General features: G+C 49.4%; 1 protein-coding gene across 1 annotated transcript in view; it reads left to right on the top strand.

Moving 5' to 3' along the window:
• The first annotated feature begins 1150 nt into the window (after window positions 1-1150).
• The window catches only part of Mrc2 (mannose receptor C type 2), a 61471-nt gene continuing 39498 nt past the window's right edge, over window positions 1151-23123 (top strand). The window contains 1 exon segment of the mRNA XM_028865147.2: window positions 1151-1478. Coding sequence (XP_028720980.1) covers window positions 1358-1478 — 121 coding nt within the window. The 5' untranslated portion in view covers window positions 1151-1357.

Raw genomic sequence — 23123 nt, 5'->3', positions numbered from 1 at the left:
GGAATCTCAGCTGCCAGAACTTGGAAGGGCCAGGGAGCAGAGCCTTACTGCAGAGACAGGGAAAGAGTACCCGCAGCAGGAGCCATGAAAGGTCACATTTGTGACTTCCAAAAAAGCCCCGGAGTAGAGGGTGCAGGAAACAATAAACCATATTACAGTTTTACAGTGTTTTGATCACTTGTGATGGGAGAAGGTGAGTCTCCTTTGGGCTGTCTCAGCCCTGCCCCAAGCAACTCTTCCAAAGCTGTTTGGGAAATTAGGAGTAGGTGTGGGCTGCTCTCCATAGTCTAGACTCTCGGTCCAGTGCTCTGCGCTGCCGTCTGACCTGTTGCGTAATACTAAGTAACTGAATTGTCTTCATGAAATTTCCGTTTTGTTCTTTGCTACCGGCCAGCACCCCAGCTGGTGGGAATGATGTAGGTCTTCTGGGACATCCAGGGGGCTGTTTTTGTCCCAGGTCTCTGGATGCGGGGACCCCAATTAACTCCAGTGTTACACATTTTGTGCCGGGGACACTGACAGAGGAGTCACACACACGCTGAAACAAGAGGATCACGAATTGTTTGCGCTGCTCACAAGCACCAGGAGCCCTCCCCTCCCCCAATCTCTGCGCGGGTGGCAGAGTTCTGGGCTCCACCTCTTCCCTACCAGAACAGGGGAGGGGGTCCTCCTAGGAAAGAAAATAGCTGGCGCTGAGCAGCTAAAAACAGGCTAAAGAGGCAAGATGGAGGGGGTGCTGGCGGCCCAGGTCTGGCCACCTGAGTCGGTGGCGCGCTCCGGTCCTCGGTTGGCCAGGCCTCGCAGCAGCCCAGGTCTCGCCACGCGGTGAAGTTCTGCGGAAAGTTTTGCAGTTGCTTCGCCGCCCGCGCCAGCAGGAGAAGCTGTGACGCAGCGTCTGGGGCTCCAGGCCCGGGCTGAAAAGAGAGGGAAGACAAGGCGGGAAGGACTTAAGCAGCAGAGTGGAGGAAGATAAAAGAGCGCACGCTGGAGACGGTGCTTCTGGCCCGCGCCGATCCTCCCCTCGGGCCATCCCCCTCCTCTCCCTCCCGACGCGCGCTCCCTGCGGCCGGGTCCCCAGCCCCGCGCCCCCCGCACCTCCTCCTTCCCCTCCCACGCTACCCGCTTCCCTTCCCCTCTGCCCCTCAAACCCTCCTCCCGGGTTCGGCGCTCCTCCCTCCGCCCTCCCTCCGCGGGGCCTGCCTCCTCCCTCCTCCTCTCCGGGAGGCATCACATCGTCCCGACCCGGAGGAGGACGCGAGCCCCTCGCCGGCGGTCATCCCAGCCCAGCATCAGGGCTGCCACGGCGCGCAGCCCAGCCGTGCGCCCTCGGTCCTCGCGTCCTCCGAGCGCCGCAGGGATGGGGCCCATCCGACCTGCCCTCGCGCCCTGGCCTCGTCACCTGCTGCGCTGCTTCTTGCTTCTCGGGGGACTGCATCTCGGCCACCCGGGGGACGCCGCCGCCGCCGCCGCCCTCCCGGGTAAGGCGCTGCCAACTTGGCCAACTTTGGGGGCCGGCCCGAGGGGGAGTGGGGCCTCTTGACTTTTCCCTCGTTTTTTTTTTTCTGACTGCCTTATTTTCTGGAGAAGCGTGTGTGTGTGTGTGTGTGTGTGTGTGTGTGTGTGTGTGTGTGTGTGTGTGTGTGTGTGACTGGGTTTTTAAAAATCGTCTCCGCTTTTCTGGAAGCGAGGGAGGAGATGGGAGGAGGAGCGCGCCTAGAGGTGGGGGAGGACCTGAGTGGAACCAGATGTGGCAGGCGGCGGGGGAGGGGATGCTGGGCACTGTGGCCTGGGAGGGGGGGGGAGGGAGATGGAGGGCTGGCGACGACTAGAGTCCCGGGCCACCCAGACCCCTGGCGCCCGCCCCGCTCTGGTCCGGGTACGGTGGGATGCATCCAGAGAGCCAGAGGCACATTGTTTCACACACATACGTGAGGGGTCAGTCGCCTGTGCCGCGTCTGGCAGGGTCTTGATATTTTCTTTCTTGGTCTTCAAGGACGGCTTGTGGCGTAAGATTTCCGCACCGTTCGAGTGGAACCCTGTGGGACAGTTTTGTGTCAGCAGGGCCGAGTGTGTGTGCATCTCTGTGTGTGTTCAAGCTCTCACTTTGTGTGAGCAATTCTGGCCATACTGGCACTTCTCCAGAGTGGACAATCTTAAGCTGCAAAAGAGTTTCTTTTCTCTCTCTCTCTCTCTCTCTCTCTCTCTCTCTCTCTCTCTCTCTCTCTCTCTCTCTCTCTCTTTGGTTTTTCGAGACAGGGTTTCTCTGTGTAGTTTTGATGCCTGTCCTGGGTCTCGCTCTGTAGACCAGGCTGGCCTCGAACTCACAGAGATCCATCTGGCTCTGCCTCCCTAGTGCTAGGATTAAAGGCGTGCACCACTGCAGTCCAGAAGAGTTTCTAAAGATGCAAAACCATAACCCACAGAAAACCAATCACACAAGCCCCCCAAACTATACCCTTCTTTTTTCTGCTGTTTCTTTTCTTTTTTCTTTTCAAGAACTGACTGAAATGTGAGGTCAGACAGGCAGGTCCCTCAGCAAGAAGCTGAACATTGATGGGGTCGATCTTCCTCCCCGGGAGGATTTGCAGAAGTAAAAAACTGTGCTGTGGGTGCTGCCTCCACACCCCCTTTTGTGTTTAACTGGGGGCTGGTTTGAGTGGCAAGGGATGGGACAGCAGTCAAAGCTTTGTGCTAGGACCAGGGGAGGCCCTGGAGAGTCTGGGGCCTTCACGAGTGGCCTGGGGTGCTGTGGGCATCTGCTAGGGGGAAAGGGACGTCAGGGTGACACCATGCTCACACACTCCTGCCTGCCATCCCACCTGGACCTGAAGCCTGGCCAGGCAAGAATGGAGCACACTCGAGTCTTCTCCACTGGAACTGCAGGATGTGAGGGAGGAGGGAAAGGATGGCCATTCCAGGAGCCCTAGCCTGGGTTTTAAGGCCAGGCCCTGGGAAAGAGCTGGACCAGACTGCTGACTTGGTCTTTTCCCCCAGGGAGCTTTTGACGGGGGCGTGGAGGTGCCTGATGAGGGGCCCAGTCAGGGAGGAAAAGGAGGCCTACAGGGTCCCTGTGCCTCCTGGCTCCCCTCCTGCTCTCTCAGGCTGTCCTACACACCAACTACCCATAGCCTGGGTTATTGGGTTGGTGGGTTTACCCACCCCAGGTCTGAGGACGCCCGGCCTGCGCTAAGGTAGCTGGGGGTGAGGAGCCTCCACTGAAGCAACTGAACAGGAGAGGGACATCACACAACTTTCCTGTCAGTACACACAACACTTCCAGGCAACTCCTGCAAGTCGGCAGGGTGGGAGCAGGAGCAGGAAACTTCCATGGGTCCCTCATCTGGGAGGCTGGGGCAGGGCCTGTGGGGGCAGGGCCTGTGGGCCCTTGTCCCTGTGTGCCCGATGAAAGAGGCAGGCACTGGGAGAACCTCACCAGCATGGGGAGCCTGTCGCCCCAGGAAAATGCTTGTGGGAGGTAGCATTTGCCTGACAGGCTGTTGCTGGGGTGAAAGGCCCCTGGTGGGGAGGGGCCGCCAGCTGGCATTTCCCTGATCACCAGCAGGAAGTCCGGTGGGTTCAGGATGAGATACCGCAGCTTTCTTAGGGGTCGGAGGCGACAGGGCTGTAGGAATTCTTGACTTAGAAGGGCAGAGTTCATCTTTGCTTCCTCAGGGATCCCATAAAACACGCCGCTGCTGCAGTCCTGGTCCACTCTCCGTGTACACAGCACCGAGCCAAGTGCTTTAAGAGAGTTCAGAGGCATCCCTCGAGAAAATGAAGTCTTTCAGGAGAGGGGCACAGGTTGAACCTTTGTGCGGGGTGAAGGGGTCCGTCGGTGAGTGCCCTTCTCAGCCCGGAAGTCCTGTTGAGTGCTGCGCGTCCGGTTTCTCATTAAATTCTGATGACGACCCAGAGAGGTAGGGACCATCGGACCCATTTTGCAGAGTACAAAACGGAATCTTAAAAGAGGAGCCTGATGGTTTAGTTTGGGCACATCTAGTAAGTGAAAGGCTGGGCCAGGGATGCTTGACGACTAGAAACAGGAGACAGTGCGGTCCAAGGAGTTAAGACTCTCTGAAGAGAGCGGGGAGGGGAAATGGAGAGGAGGCCAGGAAGCTGGCGGGCGCTGCTGAGTTAAGGCTTCCTGGGTTCCTGAAGGAGAGGTTAAAGGAACCTGGCCAGGTGCCTGGAAGGCCCGGATGAAGACCCCACTTGCAGGCTGGCTGTGTGGGCTCTGAAGTGATGAAGGTTTGTTTCTTAGTACAGAAATGAGCTCTGTCTGGACTGGAAGAGGGGATCTGCTGTCTAGGTGGAGCCGTCAGGAAGTCCTCCTGTGGTGTCTAAAGGGCACACGGGGGTGGCTGGCATTCCCTCTGAGAGGTATTGGGTACTTGTCATTGTCGCCGGTCACTAGACAAACCACTGCGCGTCCAGCCAGCAAAGTCCCGAGCCCTGTCCTTCCCCATAAAACTCTGCCTTCCCGGCCTTAGCAAGCTGCCAAGGCCACTGTGCTCCATGCTGGATTTCTGTTCTATCCCGAGTTCACCTGGGCAAGGTGAAAGTGCATGCAGGAGAGTAGGCAGCCTGGGTTTGGTCCCAGGGTACTCATACCAGAGAAGTCCGATGCCCACAAGTTGGTGACTGTGGGACAAGATGGAAGAGCCAGGAACTTCTCAGGGTCTTCACTTGAATTCATCACTAGTTTGAGCATGGGGGTGGGGCAGAGTGATAACCATTCTGTGGTGGTGGCTCCTCACATCTCCTAACCCTGGGAAGACCTTACCTCAGACCCCGAGAGTCAGTTGTTAGAGCTGTTCGGTGATTTGTCAAGTCTCACCACTAGACAGTGGTAAATGGACTTGAACGCAGCCGCCTAAACCTAGCAGTTCCAGGCCAAAACAAAAGCATGTAGATGGCAGGGAAATTGCCCTGGAGCTCCGAGCCTGGGACACCCTGTGTGCTAACAAGCTTGTCACTGTGACTCAATTGCTTCATCTAAACAACTTAGGGAAGAAAGGTTTATTTTGGCTCTCAGCTGCAAAGACTTCAGCCAGAAGGCAGCTGGTCCCATTGCCCCTAAGCCATGGTGAGGCAGAAGCGTAACCCAGGATCATGGCAGCAGAGGAAGGCTGCGCATGCCGGCCAGGAAGATGAGGAGGCACCAAGGACCAGCAAGGTCCCCCTGCAAAGGCAGGTTCCCGGTCTCCTACTTTCTTAACCAGGCTCTACTTCCTAGTTGCCCACTAAGGCCACTAGATTCTGACCCCATCATTGGCCAAGCTATCACACCCAACCACAACGCCTACCTACTGGTGAAATTATTAAGGCCACTCTACATAGTTAAAAGGGAGGTTTATTTAGTGGCGTAACTCACAAATGAAGGGATAGGTAGGTTGCAGGGTCTGGAAAAGGTGTGGCGCAGTCCGGCGCTGTTCTCTGGAGAACTCGGCTCGGTCGACCTCCAGCGTCCAGGGTCCAGGAACCAAGAGAGGTGGCGCATCCAGATCTTGGGTCTTCAGGGTCCTCTCTTGGCCCTGTCTTGTAGGCTTGACCGTTACGGAAGCCTCATTGGGGGTTGGAACTTCCAGATCCAAGCTGGAATGGCTACCCACTACACCTACCCATGTGTCCCCTGGAGAGGGACAGTGAAGAAGAGAGTGGGTTGGACAGACCCCTGCTGTCAGCTGGTTCTCACAGTCTCCAGGGGCCCAGGAGGCAGAGACTAAGCTCCCTCTTCCTGTCCTTGGGGTTCCTGAGATGTTCCCCTCCAAGGGGGTATTGATAAATTAGTGCCAAATGCCTAAAGGTGCTCCAGCCAGGCACCTCAGCTTGATTTCACATATTCGTTTGTTCATTCATTCATGTTTACTGAGCCTGTACAGGGATGAGATTGAGACGACCAAGACCTATTCTTCCTTTGAATTCAACCCCCAGTCCTGCACGGCTCCTGGGGGGCTCCCTGGACTGGGGGGGCGGCATGGGTATCACTGGCAGGAAATGTGTCTTCCTGTTTAGCCCTTCATGAGAGGAGGAGGGCCCCCTTTCCCATGACTGAGTCCTATGAATCTGGGTGAAGTGGGCCACTGGAGTGGTGATAGCCCTTGGAACTCACCCTGAGCTCTGCAGATTCTAGGATTCTAGTTACTCCTCGGTAGGCTGGAGTGGGGCTGCATGCTGATAGCCATGGCCCAGGAAATGCTGGGGACGGTCAGCTCCAGCGCCCTAGCAAATAGACTGGACTGCCTCCTCCAGGCAGCACACCATGGCTCCAGATGGAGCTCTCATGGTTGGTTTCTTTCTTAGTCTTCGGGGTCACTCTGTTCTCTCTCCTGGGGCCCTTGGCTTGGCATCTTTAAAGAACAGATCCTCGGACTTCCAGAGGACCAGGTTTTGATTCCCAGCATCCACAAGGTAGCTAACAACTGTCTGTAGTTTCAGTCCCAGGGGAATCTAACACCTTCTGGCTTCTGAGGGCACCGGGAACACACATGGTGCCCAGACATACACACGTACCCATACCCATAAAAATGTAATCATAATTTAAAAAATAAAAATACAGATCCTCCAGTGGCTTGACCCATGCTTTCTGACAGCCTCTGCCCGCTTCAGCTCCTCTGGCTGAGGAGCCTCCAGGAGACAGCTGTGAAACTGCAGCTGCCTTTCAGCCCCTCCCCCAAGCCTCCTCGTCACCTTCCCAGCATGCTCTGCTCCACCCTCCCCGAGTCCCTCTCACCTCCAAGCCTCTGCTCACTGCACTTTCTGCCAAGCAAGTCCGTCCTTCCCGCGGCCTTCCTGGCTTCCCCTGAGTTTTCCTTCAGGACTCAAGGCTCTTGAGAATACCTAGGAGGGAAGACAGCCCCAGACATCACCACGGTGGAGGACCCTGCCTTCTGTCCTTCTCACCCCGAGGACATGTAGTGAGTTGCATCGTGATGGGCTGAGAGTTGGGTTAGGTTTCTCATTGCTGTGGTAGAGCACTGGACACAGACCGCTTAAAGAGGAGAAGGAAATCGCTGTGGCCGACAGTTTCAGGGCACCAGTCTGCGGTCACTTGGTCTAGTTGCTTTGAGCCTGAGACAAGGTCAGAAATCATGGCGGAGGATGTGGTGTGAAGAACTGCTCACCTCCTGGCAGCTGGAAAAGAGGGGAGAGGAAAGGGCAGGGACACGGTGCAGCACCTCAGCCCACACCCCACCCCTCAGACTTCTTTCAGTGAGGCCCCACTTCCCAACATGTTATCAATATGGTGGGTTCAGCAACGATCCATCCATTGACTAGGTTTGAAACCTCAGAGTCTCACAACTCCCCAGAGCCCATCCGTTTGGAAACTAGACTTTTAAGTAACATATGAACCTTCGGGGACATTTCAGCTCAAGCCACACTGTTTCTACAGGGAAAACTCTAAACTGGGCTCTGACACCCACAGGGTGTTGGGAATCGTAGTTGGTGTGGTACTGTCCTGCGGACTGAGGCGGGTGTAGGTGCGATCTAGCCTATTTCCTTCTCTCAGTCCTCTGGATATGTTAATGGGGCAGAATCCTTGAGGTCAGAATGAATTGACCAACCGTGTGGCCTCAGGCTCTGGTGTCTTCTTTTGTCAAGTGAGAATAGTAACACCCCGCCTTGTAGGGTGTTTTGTGGGAGTCACACACAAGTCAGATGATAGATGTCTGAGATATAAATTGCCCAGTATGCTATCAGGCACCAGCTGTTGCTGGTCTTACGACTAATAGAAAGAAACCCCACTAATATCAAGGGACTCAAATATGATCACACAGTCCTCAGCCCCCTCAGCGCTGGGCTGGAGAGATGGACGGCTCAGCACAGTTAAGCGCGCCCACTCCTCTAATACAACACTCAGGTGTGGTTCCTAGCACCCATGCCACGTGGCTCACTACCATGTGTAACTCCAGTTTCCAGGGAAACCAGTGCCCTCTTCTGGCCTCGTAGGCACCAGGCACACACATGGTGCGCATGTGGGTGCTGAGAATTGAACTCAGGACCTCTGGGAAGAGCAGCCAGTGCTCTTAACCTCTGAGCCATCTCTCCAGCCCTTAGTAAATATTTTTTTGAGTTGGAAAAAAATTAAAGCAAGCAGACAAGTGTCCCAAAGACAAAAAGGAATATTTTAGATGATGTCCTGATCATGAAAAACATGCGGCGTTGGGTTAAGATAAATGGTACACAGTCCAGTTGGAGGAGTATAGTCTCCAGAAGCAAGAGTTCTAAGCTGTTTGTAAAAATATAATGAGACACCCCAGAAACAGCACTTTGATTTAAAATGACATCTTTATTTTAAATGTTGGGAAGATATGGATTTTACAACTAGAAAACGCTGGGGGCGGGAATCCACTGGTGGAGGATATGGTTAGCATGTGAGAGGATCTGGGTTCAACACCCAGCTCTGCACCTCCAACCAAAAAAAGAAAAAAAAGAAAAAGGAAATTTGATTTCAATTTGCAGCTATCACTCAGGAATTCAGATGATGTACTGTCGTGTAGAAGGTGCAAAAATGGCTAGAAATGAAATTCGCTTTCAGAGGTGGAGAGATGGCTCAGTGGTTTGGAGCATGTACTAACTGCTCTTACAGAGGACCCAGAAGGAGAGCTATTGAGCAAGACACATAATATGAATCTCTGGCCTGCACATGTAACCTGTTCATGAACACACATATGTGAAAACACAAGTATGCTCATGCCCAAGACAAAGGGTCAAATGTTCACCAATTTTATTTTATGTGGCATTTAAAAAGTGCGTTTCATTAAAAGGGGGAATAAAAGCAGGCTGCTCTGAGATCTCCATTAGAAGCAGACACTTGCCTGACAGCTAAGAGACCCCTCTGAAATGCATAGAAGAAAATGGGTAAATGAATTAGAGAGTAAACATTCAAAGCAATTGGCTCACTGTAAGTGAATGAGCCCCAGTTTCAGGCAGCAACTTGTGGGAGGACGCTAAGGGCATAGGGCTGTGTGGAAAATGGTCCCAGACGATTCCATGACAACAGGCTCTTTCTCAAGTCATGGGAAATATAACATTTCATATCTAAATACTAGCCACTCGTCAACCAAAGACATTGTCTTAGGGTGACTATCGCTGTGAGGAAACGCCATGACCAGAGAAACCTGGGGAGGAAAGGGTTTATTGGGCTTATACTTCCACAGCACTGTTCATCATCAAAGGAAATCAGGGCAGGATCCTGGAGGCAGGGGCTGATGCAGAGGCCGGGAAGAAGTGCTGCTTACCGGCGTGCTCCTCATGGCTTGCCCAGCCTGCCGTCCTATAGAACCCAAGATCACCAGTCCAGGGATGGCACTGCCTACAATGGACTGGGCCTCCCCCATCAACCACTAATTAAGAAAATGCCCTAAAGCTGTGGTTCTCAACCTTCCTAATGCTGTGATCCCTTAATATAGTTCCTCATGTTGTGGTGACCCCTGTGGTGGTTTGAAAAAAATATGGATGTGTGGCTTTGGTGGAGTGGGTGTGGTCTTGTTGGAGGCAGTGTGTCACTGTGGAGGCGGGCTTTGAGGTCTCCTGTATGCTCAAGCCACACCCGGTGTTTCAGTCCACTTCCTGTTGCCTGCAAGGTGTAGAACTCAGCTCCTTCTCCAGCTCCATGTCTGCCTGCCCACCGCCATGTCCCACCATGATGACAACAGACTAAATCTCTGAAACTGTAAGCCACCATCTCAATTAAATATTTTCCTTGTAACAGTTGCCATGGTGTCTCTTCACAGCAATAGAAACCCTAAGACAACCCCAACCATAAAGTTATTTTGTTGCCGCTCCATTGCTGTTATTTTGTTACTGTTTTGAATCATAATGTAAATATCTGATATGCAGGATATCCGATATGCGAGACCCACGGGTTGAGAATCGCTGGGCTAACGGCTTGTCCACAGCTGGATCTTAGGGAGGCGTTTCCCAGTTGAGGTTCTTTCCTCTCAGAAGACTTTAGCTTGTGTCAAGTTGACATAAAACTATCCAGGACAGACATTTCCATAAGTAACCATAATAACATCATCACAAGATACGATATACAGTGGACTTTTGTCTAGATATGATATATGGTGGGTTTTTTCTAGTATGTAGTTCATGTTTGGATTTCCAGTCATCCTATTAATGAATGTGTGTTGTTTTTTGTTTGTTTGTTTTTGTTTTTTGAGACAAGGTCTCCCTAAGTTGCCTTGGCTGGTCTGGAACTCAGGAACTCATAGAGATCTGCCTGCCTATTTAACAGTGCATGTCACCATACCCAAGTTTATTTGTTCGTTTGTTTTGAGATCCCATCTCACTGTGCAGCCTGGCTGGCTTTAAAGTCTCCATGCTCCTGCCTCTGCCTTCTGAGCATTAGGTTACAGGCATTTGTCAGCACATCCAGCTCCCAGTAGCGCCCCCTCCCCCTGCTCTCCTCACCCCCTTTCTCTCCAGTCAGGGTCTGTCACATAGTTTTGCTAGTCTTGAATTCACCGTGCGGTCGAAGGTGGCCTTGAGTTCATCGCAATCCTCTGCATCCCAGTTACGTGTTGTTTTCTTTTGAGACTGGCTCCCACGTAGCCCAGGCTGGCCTCAAACTCTGTAGTTGAAGATGACCTGGAATTGATCCTCCTGCCTTTACCTCCTGGGTGCTTGGATCACAGGCGTACACCACCAGTTTATACGGTGCTGGGATGATGATCCCAGGCCTTGTGGTAGACAGGCACTCTACCAGCTGATCATGTGCCGGCCTCGTGAACAGTTTTGAAGGCTGTTTTAAATTTAGATGCCATGTTTCCTCACTTTCCGTCACTCTAACATCGTTGCTTGGCTGTTCCGATTGTCATGGTATCGCACTCCTGAGAGTTCGAGGTCAGCTGTCCTGTAAAGTGCTGTGGTCTACATCACTTACGGGCTCCTGGATTTGTCTTAAACATTTTTGAGGAAGTGCTGCATGAATGTGTATCATCCCACTGTGTCACATTGGTGTCCCCCCCCCCCCACTTCTTCTGTGATGCTGACTGGTGGCAGAGAGTCTCCTTTGGCATCTATCAGACCACTCCACCCACCCAGGCACCTTTCCCTCTGTGTATTTTGTAGATAACCTAAGGAATTGAAACTACATTAAAAAAAAATGCTTATAGCTGCACTCTTTATAAAAGCCCAAACTAGCTGGGCAGTGGTGGCGCACGCCTTTAATCCCAATACTCAGGAGGCAGAGGCAGGCGGATCTCTGAGTTTGAGGCCAGTCTGGTCTACAGAGTGAGTTCCAGGACACCTAGGACTACATAGAGAAACCCCGTCTCAAAAACAAACAAAAAGCCTGAACTAAATATTAGCCCCAAGTGAATTCCCCAAACGACCCTCATTTGAAGAGTGGGTGGCTGTGTCTTCACATGGTCAGGTGTTAGAGTACACAGCAGCTCATGAACAACCTACAGCTTGCTCCAACGCTGTGGGAGAGCCCCCCAGTGTGCTGATCCAGATGCTGAAGCATACTCATGACCCCACCTGTACCAAACACTGAAAAGGACGCAGAACTGACCTTTGCTGTCTGTAGTCACAGGAGTGGGGGAAAGAACCAGAGAGAGGGTCTCTCTTCCAGTAAAACGTAGAAGAGTGAGGCAGAAGGGATGATTTCTGTAACACATGTGGCAACCAGCTTGTAACTTGATGGGCAGCTTCTAGCACTGCTGAGGCTCCTGTGATCTGAGCAGGTGAGACTGTGAAAGATGTGAACAGTTCACACTCTCACACACACATACAAACCAACCAACCAACAGCAAAAGCACACCATGTCTGGTAAGCCTGTGGAGAATTGTTAAAGTCATTAGCAATCACAAAACAAAATAACAGGCTGAGCCGGGGTGTGGCATTGTATGGCTGTTACACAGAGAAACCCTGTCTTGAAAACACAACAAACAACAACAGAAAAACCCAAACGAACAAAAGCAAAGGCTGAGAACAGCTCAGTAGAGTGCCAGCCTAGCATGCACGAAGACCTGTGCCCAGTCCCTGGCACCTCATAAACTGGGCATGGCGGTGCACTCCTGCAATCCCAGTCCCTGGGAGGTGGAGGCAGGAGATTCAGATGTTCAAGGTCATCTTTGATGCCTTGTGTGTCTGGAGCTAGTCTGGGGTACATGAGACCCTGTCGCAAAACAAAAACAAACAAAAAACTTAAGCAAGATACCACCTGTATGTCTCAAGACGGTTTCAAGAAAGACCGAGTCAGTAACATGAGTACTTACCAACTTTGGGGGTCCTGATACACTCACTCTAAGTTGAAATGTCACTGTTGTTGACGTCACGGTGTAGCCACACCACCTGTAAAGCACTGGTTGTCTCATGACAGACGCGGAGGGCTGTGGTCCGCTGTTGCCTCTAGCACGGACCGAGAGCTCCATCACATACTGCCCACCAAGGAAACCAGGAAAAGTTGAAACACAAAGCAAGGTTTTTACTGCCTATAGAGCTGAAAAATCTTAAGTTGGGGATCACAAGTAAGCTCAACATAGCATTTATGATTAAGAAATTATACTTATTAAGTCAGGTGCGGTGCACACACCTTTAATCCCAACACTTGAAGGGAGCCGCAAAGGCAGGCCAATCTCTGTGAGTTTGAAGCCAGCCTGGTCTACACAGCCAGTTCCAGCCCAGCCAGGGCTACCTAGTGAGGTCCTATCTAAAACAAATAAAGATTAAAAAATAGAAAGATTTTATGAGTTAAAGCAATAGATAAGGAATAAGTAAGTGAGATATGATGTGTCATACAGCAAGGCCTTTAGCCTTAATTTAAAATTATATTTGTGTGTGTGTGTGTGTGTGTGTGTGTGTATGTATATATATATATATATATATATATATTTAATGTATATGTAGTCATGACTGACAGCCATGCCACATAAGCATGTGGGGGTCAGAGGACAGCTAGCCGGGGAGTCCCTCCCCTCCTTCTGACATGTGGTTTCTGAGGATTGAATCCAGGTCGTTGACCTTACCTTTACCTGCTGGACCATCTCTCAAGCCTGAATTAGCTATAAAAATGGTTTGGCTTTTTTCTCCCCAAAATTTTTTAAAAGGCAATACTTTCAGTTGTAGCTGGAGAGTTTTCTTTCCGAGTCCGGCCAAACCCCGGCAGTCCGACAGCCCACTTATAAAATAAACACACAGACACTTATATTATTTAAACTGTTTGGCCTAATGGCTCAGGCTTCTAGCTATCTAGTTCTTACATCTTAAATTAATCCATTTCTGTAAATCTATACCTTGCCACTTGGCTCATGGCTTACCGGCATCTTAACATGCTGCTTGTCATGGCGGCGGCTGGCAGTATCTCCCTCCGCCTTCCTGTTCTCTCAATTCTCCTCTCTGTTAGTCCCACCTATACTTCCTGCCTGGCTACTGGCCAATCAGTGTTTTATTTATTGACCAATCAGAGCAACACATTTGACATACAGAACATCCCACAGCATTCAGTGAAGAATTAAATATGGAAACAAGATCCTAGAACGTGTTGTTTATAGTCATATATCGGTACATATGTATAATCATACTTGGGGTGTGTGGAGAAGAGAAAAATACCACCCAAATCCAACTGTTTCTCATACACTAAACTGAATTACATGTTATTTAGGAACATGATTACGGTGGACGGCTTTTCCTTAAACACATCTGCATTTTAGGTCAGCAGCTGTCATTCTGTGCAGTCACAGGGTCACGGTCCAGGCCTGTAGTGTGTGACTCCATGGCATCAGTCAGAACATCAGCTCCTGGACTATGCCCCTCGTCACTTTAACATTTTTTATTTTATCATTTTATGTGTATGAGCATTTTGCCTATATGTACATATGGTGCACCATGTACATGCTTGATGTCTGCCAAGGTCAGAAGAAAGCATTGGATTTCCTGCAACTGGAGTTAAAGACAATTATGAGCCACCATGGTTCTGGGAATCAAACCCTTGATTCTCTGGAAGAGCAGCCAGTGTTTTGTGTTTTTTAGATTTTGTTTGAGACAGGGTCTCTCTGCATATCCCCGGCTGTCCTGGAACTCACTCTGTAGACCAAGCTGGCCTCAAACTCACAGAGATCCTCCTGCCTCTGCCTCCTGAGTGCTGGGACAGCCAGTACTCTTAACTGCAGAGCGTCTTTCCAGCCCACAGATGCTCCTTTCAGGCTTAAGTGGCAGCACTGAGCATCCTCCACTCACAGGTTAGCCAGAGGGGTTTCCCTGAGGGTGCCCACCTGGGAGAAGTGGCTGTGTTACAATAGGGGACCACTCCCCTGCTGTCCCCATAAACACCCCAAATTACGGCGGAGTTAGGACAGAATGCTTAAAAGCTGCAGTATATGTTTGATGTTGGAGTATAGAAGATCACAAAATTTTATAAACTCAAAATGACTGAAAGGTGGAACAGAAAGATACTTTCATGTTGGGAGATGAGCTTTTGGAAGGCTTCCTGGGAGGGGAGTGTGGGGGAAGTGACTTTAGTATTCTTGTTTGTTTTTGTTTTTGTATTTTTTCGAGACAGGGTTTCTCTGTGTAGTTTTGGAGCCTGTCCTGGAACTCTCTCTGTAGCCCAGGCTGGCCTTGAACTCACAGAGATCCGTCTGGCTCTGCCTCCCGAGTGCTGGGATTAAAGGTGTGCGGCGCCGCCAGGTGACTTGAGCATTTCTGTAGAACATTGTGCAGTGGTCTGAAGAGAGTGCCCCACCTCTCACTGAGCATGTGAAGTCAGCTTGGCTGTGAGGGCTGTGAGATTCCTTCTGCTGAGGGCTGAATCCTCTCATCCCTCTTCTCATAGATAAGGAGACTCAGTCACAGAGGTCATTGCTATGGTAATGCAATCTGGGTCTGTGTGGTCCCCACAGCATCCTCTGCAAATACAAACAACCTGTAATTATAACTAGTTCAGGTAGTGAGGTTAACAACCTTTGTGTTCTCTCAGCCCCAATCGAAGGTGTAGAGCATCTTACTGCTTAGTTAGCCACTAACTCATTGGCTCCTGCCCAGTCTCTATTTTGACTTTGGTATTTAACTCTTCTTTGATTTCACACTTTAAAAATGTATTTATTTATTTGGTTTTTTGAGACAGGATTTCTCTGTGTAGCTCTGGCTGTCCTGTAACTCACTCTGTAGACCTGGCTGGTCTCGAACTCACAGAGAGATTCATCTGCCTCTGCTCGCTGCGGGGCGAGGGGGGGGCACCACCTCCCCTGAGTGCTGGGATTAAAGGCGTGCACCACCACTGCCCAGTTTGGTTTCACATGTTTAATTCTTGGAGTATGGCACAACTACAGAAATGTGAACACAGTGTGTTCAGCTTGATTGATTTTTTTTTTTTTTTTTTTTTTTTTTACAGAGTACAACTCACATAACCAACCGTTGGGTTCAGAAAATAACATTCCCAGCGTTTCCAGGGCTTAGAGGCCCTTGCCACAGGCTTAGTGTCTTTATTCTTTGTGAACTGGTGCCCATCTTCTCTATCATTGTATCTGTCTAGCCCTTAGCACCATACGATTCTCATGTCTGTGTTCTTCCCGTGGCTAAGTTGAGCTTCTGATGTGTTTTTCCCATTTGGGGTCCATTTAATTTTTATTTTAATAATTTATCCACTTTTATTCTATGTACTTTGGTGCATGTCTGTGTGGGGGTGCCAGATCCCCTGGAACTGGAATTACAGGCAGGTGTGAGCTGCCATGTTGATGCTGGGACTTGAACCTGGGTCCTCTGGAAGAGCAGCCAGTGCTCCCAACTGCTAACCCATCTCTCCAGCCCCCATTTAACAATTTTATTTGGTTTGTTTGTTTTTTGTTGGATACAGACAGGTCTCACTGTGTAGCTCTGGCTGGCCTGGAACTCTTTATGTAGACCAAGCTGGCCTTGAACTCACAGAGATCCACCTGTGAGGGCTCTGAGTGCAGGAATCAAAGGCATGTGTTACCATGTCCATCTTAATTTTTTTTTTTAATCTGAGAAGTATATATTTTCTTCACCTTTCCCCCGATACCACTGTCCATCTCCCACTTCTAGGTATAGGTTCTGACTATATGGCTCAAGGTGGCCCCAGACTCACACTCCCCCTGCCTCCGCCTTTTAAGTGCTCGGATTACAGGTCTATCCATTGCACTCACTTTGGCTTTTTTTGTTTGTTTGTTTTTTGAGACAGAGTTTCTCTGTGTAGCTTTGTGCCTTTTGTGGATCTCACTCTGTAGACCAGGCTAGCCTCGAACTCACAAAGATCCACCTGGCTCTGCCTCCTGAGTTGCTGGGATTAAAGGTGTGCGCCACCACTGCCCGGCTTCACTTTGCCTTTATTGACACAGTTTGTAAAAGGCACCTTGATCTTACGTTTGGTTCCCATTCTAGGCCTTCAGCAGCATAGCTTAACATCTGTAGGGCTGCAGTTAACCAACTTTAAACAAAACTGCAAAATGACCAAAAAAAAAAAAAAAAAAAAAAAAAGGTGTACAAATCATGTATGTTCCAGGAGTACTGAGAGCATGGTCCAGTAGGTCAAGAGCTGGCTGAGTAAGCATGAGATCTGGTATATGACTCCCCGGCACCCACGTAAATGCTGGACAGGTGGAAGGCATAGACATCTGAACCCCAGCCGGCTAGTTAGATTAGCTCAATCAGTGAGTGCTAAGTTCACACCAGAGACCCTCCCTCCACACAGAAGGTGGAAATTGATCCACGAAGACATAAACTTCTGGTCTACACATTCGAGTTCGTGTACATGCACACATGCACACCTGTACACACATGTACATGAATACTTATAAACACATGCACACCACAGAGATTAGAAATACTTATAGATGACTTCTTTATTATTAACGGAGGCGGTGCTTACGGCACAGCGGGCACATGGAGATCAGAGGGCAGCTCTGTGGAGTTGGTTCTTCCACCTTTACCTGGGTGCCACAGATCGACCCCAGGGCATCAGACTTGTGTGGCACGCACTTTTACACACTGAGCCATCCCACCAGCACAAGACTGTGCTCTTATGATACCGAAACTTCTAGCTATTCATAGTCTCCAACTCCAACAATAGAAGAAAGTTACATGCACTCTTTTGCGCATTCCTAGCTTGAAAGACCTTGAAGTGCTGTGTATACCACATAATGAGACATCCTGGGGGTGGGACCAAGTCTAAACACATAACCCAAAGGCAATATTTTCAATGAAAATTTTTGTTTTGTTTTTGTTTAATTGGAGTTTTGAGATGGGATCACATCCCTGTAACCCAGGCTAGCCTCACACTCCTGGCATTTCTTCTGTCTTTGTGTCTTGGATGCTGGGATTACATACAGGGCTCAAGTCTGTGCTTTGAGAGTGACAGTGTGGCACCTCATGTGAGCTCACATGTGGAACTTTCCACTTGTGTTATCCTGTCAGCACTCAGAAACAGTCAAGGTGACTCTCGGGTAAGAACTCTTGCTCTTACAGAGGATCTGGGTTCAGTTCTCACACCCACATGGTGGCTCACAACCATCCATAACTCCTGTTTCAGGGGATCTGATGCCCTCTTCTGACCTCTTTGGGCACCAGGAACATACGTGCTACACTGTAATACATGAAGAAAAAACACTCACGCACACAAAACAAATAAATCTTTTTCTTTTAAAAGAAATTTTCGAATCCTGGAGCATTTCAGATGGTGCCTGTGGAACTCAAAGGCGGTGGGTTCCCTGAGCAGGAGTTACAGGCAGCTCTGAGCTGCCTGATGTGGAGTGAGGAATTGAACTCAGGTTCTCTGCAAGGACAGTGTGGCTCTCAACCTCTTAGCTGTGTCTCCGCCCCCATTTGAAAAACATTCCAACAATCCTTTCCATGTTCTGACTCTCAACATCTGCTTGGCGGTAATGTTCTGTGAGGGAAAGCCCCGGCTCACGCCGATGCCAACACCAGGCACTGGACAGTTCCTAACAGGCACACAAGGCCAGGAGAGCAAGACTGATCACACTCAGCCAGACGGCTGCCCCACATGCCCCTCATTTGTTTTCAAATGTGTTTTTGACATTTTATTTACACGGGAGCTGGGACTTGGGGTATCATGCTTTCATAGCCAGTGCCTCTCCCCACTCAGCCATCCATCCCTTCAGCTCATCAACACCATTATCTTAAAGTCAGTAGTCCGGACGGTGGTGCACGCCTTTAATCCCAGCACTCAGGAGGCAGAAGTAGGTGGATGTCTGAGTTTGCAGCCAGCCTGGTCTGCAGAGTGAGTTCCGGGACAGCCAGAGCTACACAGAGAAAACCCTGTCTCAAAAAAAACCAAACCACCCCCCCAAAAAAAAAATCAATATTAGGGAGGACAGTGATGGTTGTGAGGGCAATATCTTCTTCTGTGATCCTAAAACGGTACAGAGAGGGGATCAAAAAAGCCAGGAAAGAGAAATAATTTGAAAGGCTGGGTGTGATAACACATGCCTTTAGCCGGAGCTCTGGGAGACAGAGGCAGGTGGATTTCCGAGTTGGAGCCCAGCTTGATTCTACATAGTGCATTCCAGGACAGCCGGGGCTATATAGTGAGACTCTGTCTAGAGAGGTTGGGGGAGAGGGAGGGGATATGAATGAATCTGGGGAAGATACTCAAGGACAGTCTTTTGCAGGTGAAGTCTTGTGTGTGTATTATAAAACCAGATGACATCATGGTGGCGGTGGTGGTGGTGGGATACTGTGTGTGGCTTTCGGTGGCTGACTAAGGCTCATAAAATGAGCTCTATGGCAAATGCAGTGGCATTCCTTTGAGGACCTTAAGATTCCCCTTGTGTCTTGCCTGCCTCCATTTTATTTGCTTAAGAAACATAGCAATATGTTTTTTAAAGAGGTATCCATAAATCCCAACCACCAGACAGGAAAAAATTCATGTTTTTATTTCTTTCTTTAATTTATTTGTTTTTATTTTATTTGCATTGGTGTTTTGCTGTGGGTGTCGAGTCCCCTGGAACTGGAATTACAGACAGTTGTGAGCTGCCGTATGGGTGCTGGGAATTGAACCCAGGTCCTCTGGAAGAACAATCAGTGCTCTTAACCACTGAGCCATCTCTCTAACCCCTTATTCCTTTCTTCTAATCATCCCTGTCTAGGTCTTTATTTTTAAACAGTTTTTATTACATTGATTGATTGATTGATTGATTGATTGATTGTGTGTGTGTGTGTGTGTGTGTGTGTGTGTGTGTGTGTGTGTGTGAGGGTACCCATTGAGCCAGAAGAGGGTATTGGATCCCAAGAGCTGTAGTTATGGGCAGTTGCAAGTCTTCCAACATGGGTACTGGGAATTGAACCCAGGTCCTCTGGAAGAGCAGTCGGTGCTCTGAACTGCTGAGCTCTCTCTGCAGTCCCTAAGATCTGTTTTTAAAGAATTTGTAATACAGAGGACTCGGCACATGTACACACAGAACACAGGGGGAATGTTCAACACTAAGGAACGACTCATCTCTGGAACTGTTTACTGAGGAGACAGATGCCCCCAGACATCTGTCAGTATTCCTGCAGATCTCCCCAGTCACCTGTGAAGAGAGACTAGGTACGATGGCTTATGTTTATAAACCCAACACTTAGGAGGCCAACCTGATTCTTATAGTGAGTTTCAGGCCAGCCTGGGCTACAGAATGAAACCCTGTCTCAAACAAAACAAAACAAAACAAAACAAAACAAAACAAAACAAAAAGCCTGAAGAGGCAGAGGCTACATTCCAGTTTAGTTCAAGGATAAGAAAACGGGGAGCGTGTACCTCCAATCATTAGGTTGTAAATAGCCAGAAGAACCTGGACTCTGAGGCTAGAACTGCCTTGTACCGCCAGCGAGTCCCTGTGAGGGTCCCGTGCTCACTCCTCCCTGTCCCTGTGTCCCTGCAAGCCTGCCTAGGGGTGTGGGCGTCATCCCGCCTCCTTCCACAAGCTCTCTTCCAGCTGTGGGCCCTATGACTTCATCTTCCCCTACAGCTGCCTTCAGAGCTCTCTCTGCAGAGGTGGGATGTGGCAGAGAGGGAAAGCATTCCAGGGTTCCTGCCCTTCCAGAAGCTTCCTTTCACTGACACGCTGTCCTCCTTGAATCCCCTTTCCAGAGAGACCTGAGAGTCCAGAAGTTCAAAAAAAAAAGCCAGTGATGGCTTCGCGGGCCCCAGTGTGCCTGGGAACGCAGGGAGAAGACTCTGCATCTGGAGTGTGGGTTTATTTTTCTTTTAATTCTTCTGAAGAGTAAACACTCATCTGTGGCTTATTTCCTCTTATCCTCTCTTCTTATCCCAATTGCATCTACAAAGCCTGTTTCCCAGGCCCCATGTCGTAGGAACATAAACAGATTCTCTTGTTGGATATCAAGGCACAGCCGTGGCTGCCCGTCAAGTGTTGTCTGGGTACAGGACACCATTGGCACTCCTTCCCTATAGGACAAGAGTTGGTACCCTCTCCAAATCAAGGCTCGTAGCTCCAGGTTGCTGGCTCAGGGCCCAAGGATTTGAACCTGTGGAGTCTAAATTCCAGAGTGGTCCTTCTGTGTCCTCTCTTATGGTGCCTTCCAGGAAAAGTTGGGGAAATGTCTCCTAGCCTCATAGAAACTGGCAAATGGTTAGGTATGGGAACAGTTTTAAGGAAGAATTTTTTTTCCCCTTTTAAAAGGCAGGGTCTTGTAGATAGCCCAGGCTGGCCCTAGAAACCTACACCCATCCTCTGCCCCAGCCTTTCTAGTGCTGGGATAATGGGTGTGCCCGGATACACTCAGCTGTTAAGAGGATTCTTAGCATTCATAAGCGAAAAAAGATTTTAAACTCCCTGGACTTAAGAGCCCTGCCGTGCTTTTAAAATCAAGCCAATCATCCCTGAAGCTGGGTCAGGAGCTTGCCAGTGAGGAGAAGGAAAAGCTCATTATAGGAGTGTCATGTTTTCTTAGTCATATTGTGCAGACTTGGAGACATGAATCATGAAAGGAATGCAGTACGTCACAGAGAACGGGGCCCAGAGCACCGAACCCCTCCACGCCGCTTCTGTCTCCCTCCGCCTCTCTCTCTCCGCTTAAGACAGGCAAAGAGAGAGATCTGAAACAAGCATGGGTTTTGTTGGTTTGTTTTCTGGGAATGCAGTCTCCCCATGTGAGCATGAGTTAGGTGTCCACGCAGACCAGAGAACTCTGGATCCTCTGGAGCTGGAGTTACAGGTGGTTGTGAGTCTCCCAACATGGGTGCCGGGAACTGAATGTGGGTCCTTCGTAAGAGCAGTGGGCACTCTTAACCAGTGAGCCATCTCTCCAGCCCTCCAAGGTCTTTTTTTTTTTTTAATTAAAAATTTAAGGACTTATTTTTATTTTATATGTCTGTTTTTCAAATAACACTTGAAATCAAGGGTAGAATTTCTCAGCAGCCTGCACAGAGGTCCTCATCGGCTGATTGGCGCCCCGAGGGCTTCTGTTTCCCCGAAAGCTGGGCTCACAGGTGTGGACCAGCACATGTGACCTGTGGTGGCTATTAACAGAGACCAGGACTGCTTCATCGCTCAGAAAAACCATGGTGCCAGTATGCAATGGCATCGTTTACCTCAGAGAGAGGGGGGAGGGGCTAATGACCCCACACGCCCCCAGATGTGCGGCTTCACTTGGTTCCTATGACTGATTCCTGCCAGGCATGCTTGGCTCGCTGTTGCCAGCTCTCTGAGAGAAGCTGGAAAGTCACATTTTCATGTGAAATCTCCTGAGTTCTAAATGTTGGTTCCCTTTTCTTTCCACATGCAATGAAAGCCAAACACAGCTTGAAAAATACCTCGGGAGCTCTATCTAAAGCTCAACTAAAGCCGGTCTTCCCTGCCTCCACCCTAAGCAAACCGGGCATGGTGGCACGTGCCTGTAATCTCAGCATTCAGAAAACTGGGGCAGGAGGATTGCCGGGACTTCAAGGCTAGCCAGGGCTATGTAACAAGACTGTCTCAAAATGAAACAAACAAAAATAGTCATTAATTGTATCAGTTTCATCATTTATCAAATAGAGGCAATGATGTTACCTAGCTCCCAGGGTTACTACGAGAAATTACAAGAAAGGGTTGCAACCAAGGACCTTCAACTCAGCAAGTGCATGGTAAACATTTGCTGTGTCTCATTTCACAAATGCAGGGTGACCACATGTTTGCCTAGGACAGTTTCAGTTTCTGTAGGTTGTACCGGTAAAATTAGTACTATTTCTCAATTTCATTCCTATTAGTGAACACAAATTTTATGGAGACAAGGCAGATGACTCACTGGGTAAGAGTGTTTGCTGCACAATTGTGAGGACCTGAGTTCAAATCCCTAGCACCCATATCTTTAAAAAAAAAATCAGGTGTGACCATACTGGTTCCTGTAACCCTATGGCTCCTGGGGTAGAGTGGGGGGTGGCAGAGGTGGTGGGAGGGGGACAGGGCGGGGCAGTGAGACTTGCTGGCCACAAGCCTGGCTCCAGTTTCAGTGAGAGACCCTGTCTCAAGGGAATAAGGTGAAAAATGACAGAGTGAGACACCTGAAGTTCTCCTCTGACTTCCACACCACATGTACCCACACATACATGCACATACAACAGATACGAATACATCACACACACACACACACACAAGTTACATTATCACACTCTAGTGCTGTGCAGGTTAGGACAGTAACAACTCTCAGATCTGTTAAAAAACATCAACATTCAAGCCGGGCGGTGGTGGTGGCACAGGTCCTTAGTCCCAGCACTCGGGAGGCAGAGGCAGGAGGATCTCTGAGTTCCAGGCCAGCCTGGTCTACAGATGGAGTTCCAATACAGCCAGGGCAACACAGAGAAACCCTGTCTCAAAACAACAACAACAAGAAGACAAAAAAAAAAAAAAAAAAAAAAAAAAAAGAACCAAGATTCAAGGCTAGAGAGATGGCTCAGCAGTTAAGAACATAAGTTGTTCTCACTGAGGACTAGAGTTCGATTCCCAGCTCCCCTGTCAGGCAGCTTACACCTGTCTAATAATTTGAAATACTCTTACCCAGAAATTGAATGGAATGTTAATATTGAAAACCTTAATTTCTCAGTAACGCGTCACTATGTCTCAGTATAATTCTGTATTTCTTTTGTCTCTATACACGTTTCTATTTTTTTTTTTTTAATGTTATTTGTTGGGGCTGGAGAGATGGCTTAGCGGTTAAGA

This window comes from Peromyscus leucopus, chromosome 8b (genome assembly GCF_004664715.2).
Source record: "Peromyscus leucopus breed LL Stock chromosome 8b, UCI_PerLeu_2.1, whole genome shotgun sequence".
NCBI lineage: Eukaryota > Metazoa > Chordata > Mammalia > Rodentia > Cricetidae > Peromyscus > Peromyscus leucopus.
Note: the sequence above shows the minus strand (reverse complement) of the source record. Positions and strands in the feature narration are given on the sequence as shown.